Genomic DNA, 10,995 nt, shown 5'->3' with positions numbered 1-10,995 from the left:
GGACACTTTCCGTAATGTTTCAGACACCAAAAAGGAATAGGTACGTGGTACGGTAAGTAAACTGACTCCAAAACAGTTCTAATGGCAATATTTCTTCATTTTGGAATATTTAGAAAAATAGGAAAATAAGAAGCAGACCAGAAAGGACACGAGGCTCCCATGAGGGTGGGAGGCGCGCCCTACCCCCCTGGGCGCGTCCCCTGCCTCGTGGGCACCTCGTGCGCTCTCTGGACTCCGTTTTCTTGCACAATACTTCTTTTAGTCGGTACAAATTCATTATATAATCTCCCGGAGGTTTTGACCATCATACCACGCAAATATCCTCTGTTCTTGTTTCGAGCTGTTTTCTGTCAAGGTTGTCAAGGCCAGGCATCATGTTGTCCCCCCCCCCCTCCAATAATGGTGACAACGATGCTTGGCTAATGAAGATAGAGCTGAAGAGGGAAGAACCTATGGAGATCAACAAGGATGAAGGGATCAACAAGACCACGGAGGACCAAGTTCCGGCAGCAGAAGACATCCTTCAACTTGATCACAATCTTCTTACCCCAACTGAGGTCGAGGCTTTCAAGATGATTGAGTTAGCTCGTATACAAAACAAGTATCTCACATGTGAAAATATTTTGTTATAGGAGCATATCATCGCACTCAAGGGCATTATCCGCAAGTTGGAGGACCTCCTACGCTCGATGTGTGACTATCCATCATCAACAACTCCACCTTCTTCACCAACAAAGAAGAACTGAGTATCTGGTATGGGCACTCCCCTTGGAAACTGCCAAGCTTGGGGGAGTGCACCGGTATCGTATCACCATCACTTTTATCTTTACCATTTTTCTTAGCTCGATCCTTTTGATAATATCTTGATCTAGTAGAATAAAGTTTTAGTATGATCTAGTTGTGAGTTTTGCTTTATGATCCTTCTATGTAATCAAGTCCGTGAGCTATATAATAAAGATTAGTGTTGAGTCAAGGGCTTGATTATTTTGCTATGATCTTGAGGGAATTAAATAAAATAAAAGAGAAGAAATAAAAAGGAAACAAAGAGGATCATATGGATCTTATGGAGAGTAATGACTTCACATATAAAGAGTTTGATGAATAAAAGTTGTTGAGAGTTGACAAACATAGTTTTGGTCATCGTTGCAATTAATAGGAAGTAATAAAGAAAGAGAGGTTCACATATAAATGTACTATATTAGACATCTTTTATGATTGTGAGCACTCATTAAAGTATGACATGCTAAGAGTTGACGTTGGACAAGGAAGACAACATAATGGGTTATGTTTTCTTACATCTGAGATAAATTATATTGTCATGGATCATCCAACATGTTGAGCTTGCCTTTCCCTCTCATGCTAGACAATTTCCTTGCACCAAGTAGAGATACTACTTGTGCTTCCAGATATCCCTAAACCTAGTTTTGCCATGAGAGTCCTCCATATCTACCTATGGATTGAGTAAGATCCTTCAAGTAAGTTGTGATCGGTGCAAGCAATAAAAATTTGCTCTCTCAATATGTATGGCTTATTAGTGCGGAGAAAATAAGCTTTATATGATCTTGTGATATGGAAGAAATAAAAGCGACGGACTGCATAATAAAGGTCCATATCACAAGTGGAAATGTAAAGTGATGTTCTTTTGCATTAAGATTTCGTGCATCCAACCATAAAAGCGCATGACAACCACTGCTTCCCTCTACGAAGGGCCTATCTTTTACTTTTATCTTCTACCTTACATAAGAGTCATGGTGATCTTCACCTTTCCTTTTTACATTTTATACTTTGGCAAACACAATGTGTTGGAAAGATCCTGATATATATAGCTAATTGGATGTGAGTCTTCATGAACTATTATTGTTGACATTACCCTTGAGGTAAAATGTTGGGAGGCAAAACTATAATCCCCTATCTTTCTCTATGTCCGATTAAAACTTCATACCCATAAATATTGCGTGAGCGTTAGCAATTGTGAAAAACTAAAAGATGGTTGAGTATGTGGACTTGCTGAAAAGCTCTTATATTGAATCTTTCCTATGTTATGGTAAATTGCAATTGCCTCCATGACTGATATTAGAGTTTGTTGGTTCTCAATGAAGTTTATGTTTCATACTTGAAATTGTGATTGAATTGTTACTTTAGCATAAGAGATCATATGACAAAGTATATATATGTTGTTGTTCTAAGAATGATCATGATGCCCTCATGTCCGTATTTTATTTTTATCGACACCTCTATCTCTAAACATGTGGACATATTTTTCGATTTCGGCTTTCGCTTGAGGACAAGCGAGGTCTAAGCTTGGGGAGTTGATTCGTCCATTTTTTATCATGCTTTTATATCGATATTTATTGCACTATGGGCTGTTATTACACATTATGTCACAATATTTATGCATATTCTCTCTTATTTTAGAAGGTTTACATAAAGAGGGAGAATGCTGGCAGCTGGGATTCAGGGCTGGAAAAGGAGCAAATATTAGAGACCTATTCTGCACAGCTCCAAAAGTCCTGAAACTTCACAGAAGCTATTTCTAGAATATATAAAAAATACTGAGTGCAAAAAGTTCCAGAGGGGGGCACACCCTGGCCACGAGGGTGGGGGCGCGCCCTACCCCCTGGGCGCGCCCCCTGCCTCATGGGTCCCCTGGTGGCTCTCTGATGCCCATCTTTTGCTATATGGAGTCTTTCCTCGAGGAAAAAAATCATAAGAAAGCTTTCGGGACGGAACTCCACCGGCAAGAGGCGGAACCTTGGCGGAACCAATCTAGGGCTCCGGCGGAGCTGTTCTGCCGGGGAAACTTCCCTCCCAGAGGGGGAAATTCATCACATCGTCATCACCAATGACCTCTCATCGGGAGGGGTCAATCTCCATCAACATATTCACCATCACCATCTGATCTCAAACCCTAGTTCATATCTTGTATCCAATCTTTGTGTACAAACCTCAGATTGGTACTTGTGGGTTGATAGTAGTGTTGATTACCTCCTTGTAGTTGATGCTAGTTGGTTTACTTGGTGGAAGATCATATGTTCAGATCCATATGCATATTAATACCCCTCTGATTATGAACATTGAATATGCTTTGTGAGAGTTATGTTTGTTCCCGAGGACAGGGAGAAGTTTGCTATTAGTAGTCATGTGAATTGGTTCGTTCGATATTTTGATGAGATGTATCTGTCATCCCTCAGTTGTGTCATGTGAACGTCGACTACTGACACTTCAGCATTGTTTGGGCTAGAGGGAGGCATTGGAAGTATAAGTAGATGATGTTGCTAGAGTGACAGAAGCTTAAACCCTAGTTTTTGCGTTGCTCGTAAGGGGCTGATTTGGATCATTATTTCATTTATGGTTAGGTTACCTTAAAACTTCTTTGTAGTTGCGGATGCTTAAAATAGGGAATCATAAGATGGGACAATTGTCCAAGTAAGGACAACACCAGCACGGTCCACCCACATATCAAATTATCAAAGTACCAAACGCGAATCATATGATCGTGATGAAAACTAGCTTGACGATAATTCACATGTGTCCTCGGGAGCGCTTTCCTTCATATAAGAGTTTGTCCAGGCTTTTCCTTTGCTACCAAAAGGATTGGGCCATCTTGCTGCACCTTATTTACTTTTATTACTTGCTACTCATTACCAATTACCTTATTACAAAACTATATGTTACCGATAATTTCAGTGCTTGCAGAGAATACCTTGCTGAAAACCGCTTATCATTTCCTTCTGCACCAAGTTGGGTTCGGCACTCTTACTTATCGAAAGGACTACGATAGATCCCCTATACTTGTGGGTCATCAGTTGCTACTTATGATGGTTATTGTGATGATACTTATGTTATAAAAAGTAGTGATAATTATTGTCATAATTTTGAATATCCTTTTACTGGCCATTACTCTTTTAATGTGGAAACAATTTTTAGCATTCGAGTTTCATATGATACTCCCACCATTGTGAATGAGAAGAAATTTTCTTATGTGGAGAGTAATAAAATATCTATGCTTGCGGATCATGGAAAGAATGTTTTATGTGATGGTTATATTGATGAATCCAATCATGATGCTACTGAAAATTATTATGAGAGAGGAACTTATAATTCATGATGCTCTTGTTATGTTTCAATCCTTATCTTTTATGCGAGCATCATTGGACTCATCATGCCTAGCCTAAAAGGCATTAAAGAAAAGCGCTTGTTGGGAGACAACCCAACACTTTTATCTACTATTTTTGTGTATTCACATGATTAAGCTACTACAGTAATCATGTTTTATAGTTTTTGTTTCAATAAAGTGCCAAGTAAGACCTTTGGGGTGGTCTATGGTGATAGTTGATTTGATCTTGATGAAAAACAAAAACTTTTGCGCTCAAGAAAATAATTCTCATTTTTTAAAAAAGTGTGATAAAATACTGATTCTTTCTGCATAAGATCAATATGACAAATTTCCCAGGTTTTCCTAATTTTCAGAATTTTTGGAGTAGCAGAAGTATGCTTGCAGTACAGATTACTACAGACTGTTCTGTTTTTGACATATTTTGTTTTCAATGCATAGTTTGCTTCTTTTCTAGTTTCTATGGCTTATATTGCTCAATATAAATTGTGAAAATAATATGTTACAGTAGGAATTTGTGGAAACAATTATGAATCTTGTCTTTGACAGTACCAAAGTGAAATGGTTTGCTCTTTATCATACTAACCTATCTCACGAAGTTCCGTTGAGTTTTGTGTGATTGAAGTTTTTCAAGTTTTAGGTGAGATATCGATATGAGGAGAATAAGGAGTGACAAGGCCCTAAGCTTGGGGATTCCCAAGGCACCCCAAGGTAATATTCAAGGAAGAACCAAGCAACTAAGCTTGGGGATGCCCCGGACGGCATCCCCTCTTTCGTCTTCAACATTATCGGTAACCTCACTTGGAGCTATGTTTTCATTCATCACATGATATGATTTTTAGTTGGAGCATCATTTTATTTTGTTAGGATTTGCTTGCTGTTATTTATAATAATGTTTTTCATATTTATTTTCAATAAAAATGTCAAGGATAACCTTTACTATGCTTATTTTGCAAGTCTACATGTTGCTATTTGAAAACAGAAAGTTTATCACTGTTGCAAAAATTCCCGAGAAAAGTCAGAATGTGATAAAATGTTGAAACTTTTTACACAATAAGCTCTGATAAATTTTCTACAGTATAGTAAATTTTCATAATTTTTGGAGTTAAAGAATTATTGATACTCTTGCATTCTTTACAAACTATACTGTTTTGGCAGATTGTTGTTATGTTTGCATATGGTTGCTTGTCTAATGATTCTATTTGAGGATAAGAGTATTAAATATGCAGAGGCATTTAGTATGCAATGTTAAATAATAATTTTAGTGATTTTCCACAGTAGATAATGATAAAGTTTTTGCATTGGTTTATACTAACTTATCTCACGAGTTCTTGTTGAGTTTTGTGTGGCTGAAGTTTTTAAGATTTATGGCAACCGTGATATAGAAGGAATTAAGGAGACACAAAAGTTCAAGCTTGGGGATGCCCAAGGCATCACAAGATAATATTTTAAGAAGTCTCAAGCATCTAAGCTTGGGGATGCCCCAGTAGGCATCCCACCTTTCTTCATCAACAATTATCGGTTAATATCGGTTGAGCCTAAGTTTTTGCCTCTTCACATGAGTTGTGTTGTTCTTAGAATATCATTTTATTTTTACTTGCTGTTTTAATTACTTATATCTAAAAGTTTTTAAATAAGAGAGAGTCCTCAAATAGCTACCCATTTACATAACTACTCGCTTGATCTTCACTTATATCTTTTTGGAGTAGCTTGTCATTTACTCTTGTGCTTCACTTATATCCTATGAGTAAATTGTTGAATGAATTGAATATCATGAAGTTGAAATTATATCATGCCTAGTGGTAGCTTCATGTTGGGTTTAGGAAGTGAAATCTTTTGAAGCTTGACAATCACAATATTGGTCATACAAGCAATTCATGGATAATTAGTATAAGGAAGAGAATTTTCACATGAAAATACACTATCTTGGAAATCTTTTGTGATTGTGAGCCCCCATCAAAATATTATATGCCAAAATTGTTGATGTTGGACAAGGAAGACAGCGTAATGGTTTATGTTTGTTCATATTCACATAGAAGTTATATTGTCATAGATCCTTCAACATGTGGTGCTTGCCCCCCATCCTTGCTAGCCAAAAATTCCGCACCTAGTAGAGATACTACTTGTGCATCGAAAAACCCTTAAACCCAAATATTATTTTCAAGAGTCCAGCATACCTACCTAAAGATTGAGCAAGATCCTTCAAGTAAGTTGTCATCGGTGCAATAAGGCAATAAAAATTGCTTCTAAAAGTGTTAGATCATTCAGTGTAAGAGAAAATTGAGCATTGTACGAACATGTGATGGCAAAGAATAAAAGCGACAGACTGCATAATAAAGGTTGCTATCATAAGGGGCAATATAACATGACGTTCTTTTGCACTAAGGGGTTGAGCATACAAACAAATAAGCGCATGGCAACCTCTGCTTCCCTCTGCGAAGGGCCTACCTTTTACTTTTATGTATTTACTTTCATGCAAGAGTCAAAGTTTTTCTCTCTATTCCTTTTTATTTTTCTTTTTGGCAAGCGTCATGTGGTGAGGAAAGATCTAGGCACATACATCCAATTGGGTATGGGTAGCATGAGTTATTATTGTTGACATCACCCTTGAGGTGAATACGTTGGGAGGCGAAATTATAAGCCCCTGTCTTTCTATGTGTCTGGTTGAAATGTTTTGCTCATGTGTATGCGGTGAGTGTTAGAAATAATAGAAGACTATATGATTGTTGAGTATGTGGAGCTCTTATTTCAAATCTATTGAATAAGTCAATTACAATTGCTTGGTGACTGAGAACATAGGTTGTTGAGTTTCAAGAGAATTCATTGTTTGAACCTTAACATGTGAATTGGTTGCTACTTTAACATGAGAAGTTTTATAAGAAAGAATTGTTGTTACGATGCTGGGAAAAGTGATTGAAATTGTCATTGATCAAACTTGTGCACTTTGCTAGCATTCACACTTTATAAATTATTTATTTTATCATTTACCTACTCGAGAACAAGTAGGAATTAAGCTTGGGGATGCTGATACGTCTCCAACGTATCTATAATTTATGAAGTATTCATGTTGTTATATTATCATTCTTGGATTTTTACAACCATTTTATAGCAACTTCATATCATTTTTTGGGACTAACCTATTGACCCAGTGCCCGGTGTCAGTTGCTGTTTTTGCTTGTTTTTTACTCCCTCTGTTCCGAAATAATTGTCACCGGGAGTTTCTAGTACAAAGTTCGGCATGTACAATCTTTTTTGTTGTTTCCTAAACTACCCTCCCACCTCATCCACTCTCTCGCTCACTCACACACTCTTTGTCTCGCTCAGCCGAATCCCTAGCCCGCGCCGTCGGCACCTCTCCCTAGCTCACGTCGCCGGCGCCTCTCCCTAGCTCGTGTCGCCGCTGCCTCTCCCTCGCCCGCATCGCCGCCACCATCGCAAAGATCTCATTTTTGTTCTTCGGCGGCTGATCCCGAGTGTGGCGGCTCGATCTGCAATGGCCTTCCTCCACTCCAACGCCCTTCGATATGTCACCCCCTCCTAGCTCCCTCGCTGCTGCTCATCTATTCTCTTCATGCAGTACAAGGATTGAACTTGGCGATTCAAGCAGGTGCAGATCTCTGAGCTTTACCAGCGCCACTCCGAACTCGTCCCTGATGCGCAGTCCTCTTCTTCATGTTGTCTCTTCTTCCTCCAACTCTTCCATGGAGCAGAGCAAGTTCCCTTCCCCTCTTCCGGCCGTGTGATTTGATGTTTCTTTTGTGAATTGAACTTGATTTGATTTGCGGGCCTTTTGTACAGTAGATGCCCTCATCAACCTGCCTGCAGCCAGCCGTGCGGCTGCAGCAGATTGACGAGGAGGACTGATGACGACAATGGAGGAGGACTGAATCAAGCTAAAAATGCATTGAGATAATGTGGGAATGGAAAATGAGGTAAAAAACTGAACCTGCTGGTCGATAATGAACTCTTTGTCCTTCAGGTTATATCATAAACTTGAGAACAGGAGTAATTTTCTTCCCAGAAGTTTGCACAATTTAATCTAGGATCATGGTCCTGGTCAATGTTAGGGGCAATAGTAGTAAAGCCAACAAAAAATGGGCAAATTATAAGTTGTTGTCCATGATGTCTGAACAAATACAACAAATTTATATGTACAATATGATTGCTGAAAATGGACCGTCGTATATACATGTACAAGGTTGGGGAGGCAAGGTCAGCGTTGGTGTTCTGGTGCAGGTTGCCGGAGCCCGGAGAGAGGAGAGGTCGTCACGTCGAGCTCATGGGGATAGGGCAGCCACCACTGTCGCCTCCCACGACGACAGAGCAAAGGTGAGGATGCTTGACTGCCAAAACTGAAAAATTGAGATCTGCTTGTGAAACTGAAAAACTGAGATCTGCTTGTAAACATAGCTTGAAGATCATGGCTATTATTGTGAAGTTCTCAAGGTGATGAGCTTACTCGAGTGCTTTCCCCTGGAGACTTTGCATTTCCAGGTGACTTCTTGGAGATTTTGAAACTTCTTGTAATGTCATAATTTTCAGTTTGTAAAACTGAGAAGTGTATTTTCCATTTTGAAACTGAGGTCTGATTGCACTATCATACAGTAATTTTCAGTTTGTAAAGATGAGAAGTGTATTTTCCATGTGAAAACTGAGATCTGCTTGTACTGTCATAGTTTTCAGTTTGTAAAATTGGAGTATTGTAGATTTTACTGCCAAAATTGTATCCACTGTAAAAACTAAAATAAAATAAGCACTGTCACTGTGATGCTTTGACTAAAATAAAATAAGGTTCACCACTATCAAAATTGTCTAAATGGCCATCAAGCGATGAAATTTGGCTGGTCTCACAGATTTATGGGATCTCCACATCTTCTTCTGTGATCTCCTGTGTGTGAATGTGCTAAAGCATGGAGTAGAGATTTCTAGTGATCTCCTGTAGCTTCTGTAGCTTCTACTAACTTGATTCACTAAATTCACTAAAGCATGGAGTAGAGATTTATGTGCATCTTCTTTGTTGGCATCTTCTTTGCTTATGGAAGGATGTATAGTATGGAGTATGGAGTACTTCATTTCTGTGAATGCAAGGCTTGGCAGTAGAGATTTGTGCAACTTTTTCAGTACAGTGTAGGAGTAACATTTTTCTGTTCATCTTTTAATAGGAGTACTTCAATGCACTTCATCCAAGGACGATGCAAGCCATTTACCAGAAAGCAGAAGCAGATTTTGGTAGGTAAAGAAAACCTTTGCCTGCTTCCAGATTTGTGTATACATCTACTGAAGCAAACAAATGTACAGTACTAGTGCTATTGCTTCCAGAATTTGAGTAGACCAGTGCATATTCACTCCTATAGACAAAAGACTGTTGTAGACTCCAATTTTAAGTGTCTTTTTGGTAAGTAAAGAAAATCTTTGTCTGCTTCCAGATTTGGAGTACAAAGACAAAATACTACTGTAAGTACATGCACATTCTTCTGTTCATCTTCCATGATATACAGATCGATAAATGAAGTGATTATGCTCCAACTTTGTAAGAAGATGTTCAGAGACCCATGTAGAATGATGTTCATATTACTCCTATAGACAAAGAGTGATGTACTCCTTGTATTCATGTCTATAGTAAGAAGCAGATAGTGCACCTTGTCAGGTGCTCTTTTCTTTGCTTTACCCTACATTTTCTTTTCTTGGCTATGACTGTAAATTGAAAGTGCCATTGCTAACTAACCAAAGCCAGCCATGTTTAAAGAATAAATGTAAGCTTAACACACAACCAAAGCAAGCCATGTTTAATTAGCCATATTTGGATGACTGATGGAAAATGTGGGCTACAGGCTGCACTTGCCTCCTTTATTTGTCTCTTTTATTTTAGTTGAGTCCTGAATTTGAAATTCTAGTGATTCCTCAAATTCTGTTGTACTATTTAACTGAATCAATCTTGTGTTGTTAATTTCTGTAATTTGAGGTGAGGAATACCTGCCTGGAGTGGTGTGTGTTGCGATGATCAGGCGGGGGCGCAGCGATGATCTGTCTGGGCAGCAGGGCGAGGACGCTAGGGTGGCGGCGACAAGACTAGGGCGGAGGAGGTTAGGCCTGCTGCTGGTGACGGGGATGAGCAACTGGACAACAGGGAGGAGCCTGGTGGAGGGTCCTGCTGGTGGAGGGCAGAGGAGGGAGGGGCCTGCTGCTGGCGACGGGGATGAGCAGCTAGACGACAGGAAGGAGCATGGTGGAGGCTCCGGCTAGTGGAGGGCGGAGGAGGAGGAGGATGGGCTTGCTGCTGGTCTGGACGAGCAGTTGGAGGAGGAGGGGAGGGGCCTGCTGCTGGCCTGGATGCGCTACCCTGGAGGAAGACAATGAGGAAGACGATGATCTGATTTCAAGTTAGGGGTAGTTCTGTACTTTCGTTCATTTTCACCTGGTCGGAGATTTCTCCCAGCGACAATTATTTCGGAACGGAGGGAGTACATCACGGGAAATCAATATCAAACGGAGTCCAAACACCGCGAAACTTTTTATGGATTTTTATGGACCAGATGACATCTAGTGGGCCAGAGAAGCACCTGGGGGTGCCCCGAGGGGGCACAACCCACCAGGGCACACCTGGTGCCCACCTCGATGGCCTCCTGTACCCCCTCTTCACCCTATAAATAGTCAAATATTCCAAAGACCCTCAGGGTAACCCTAGATCAGAAGTTCCGCCACCGCAAGCCTCTGTAGCCAAGAAAAACAAATCTAGACCCTGTTTCGGCACTCCGCCGGAGGGGGAAATCATCACCGATGGCCATCTTCATCATCCCTGCGGTCACCACGATGAGAAGGGAGTAGTCCACCCTCGAGGCTGAGGGTTTGTACCACTAGCTATGTGTTTAATCTCTCTCCCT

At 40.0% G+C, this 10,995-nt stretch overlaps 1 protein-coding gene across 1 annotated transcript; it reads left to right on the top strand.

The window, feature by feature from the left end:
* Nucleotides 1-7,399: 7,399 nt before the first annotated feature.
* LOC123058651 (uncharacterized) lies at nucleotides 7,400-10,614 on the top strand. The gene is made up of 5 exons (XM_044481354.1): nucleotides 7,400-8,046; nucleotides 8,351-8,443; nucleotides 8,525-8,608; nucleotides 9,277-9,343; nucleotides 10,077-10,614. The coding sequence occupies exons 1-5, from the start codon at nucleotides 8,035-8,037 to the stop codon at nucleotides 10,355-10,357; spliced, it is 537 nt and encodes a 178-aa protein (XP_044337289.1). The 5' UTR covers nucleotides 7,400-8,034; the 3' UTR covers nucleotides 10,358-10,614.
* The last annotated feature ends 381 nt before the right edge of the window (nucleotides 10,615-10,995 follow it).

This window comes from Triticum aestivum, chromosome 3A, assembly GCF_018294505.1.
Source record: "Triticum aestivum cultivar Chinese Spring chromosome 3A, IWGSC CS RefSeq v2.1, whole genome shotgun sequence".
NCBI classification, from domain to species: Eukaryota; Viridiplantae; Streptophyta; class Magnoliopsida; order Poales; family Poaceae; genus Triticum; species Triticum aestivum.
This window is presented reverse-complemented; position numbering and strand designations above follow the sequence as displayed.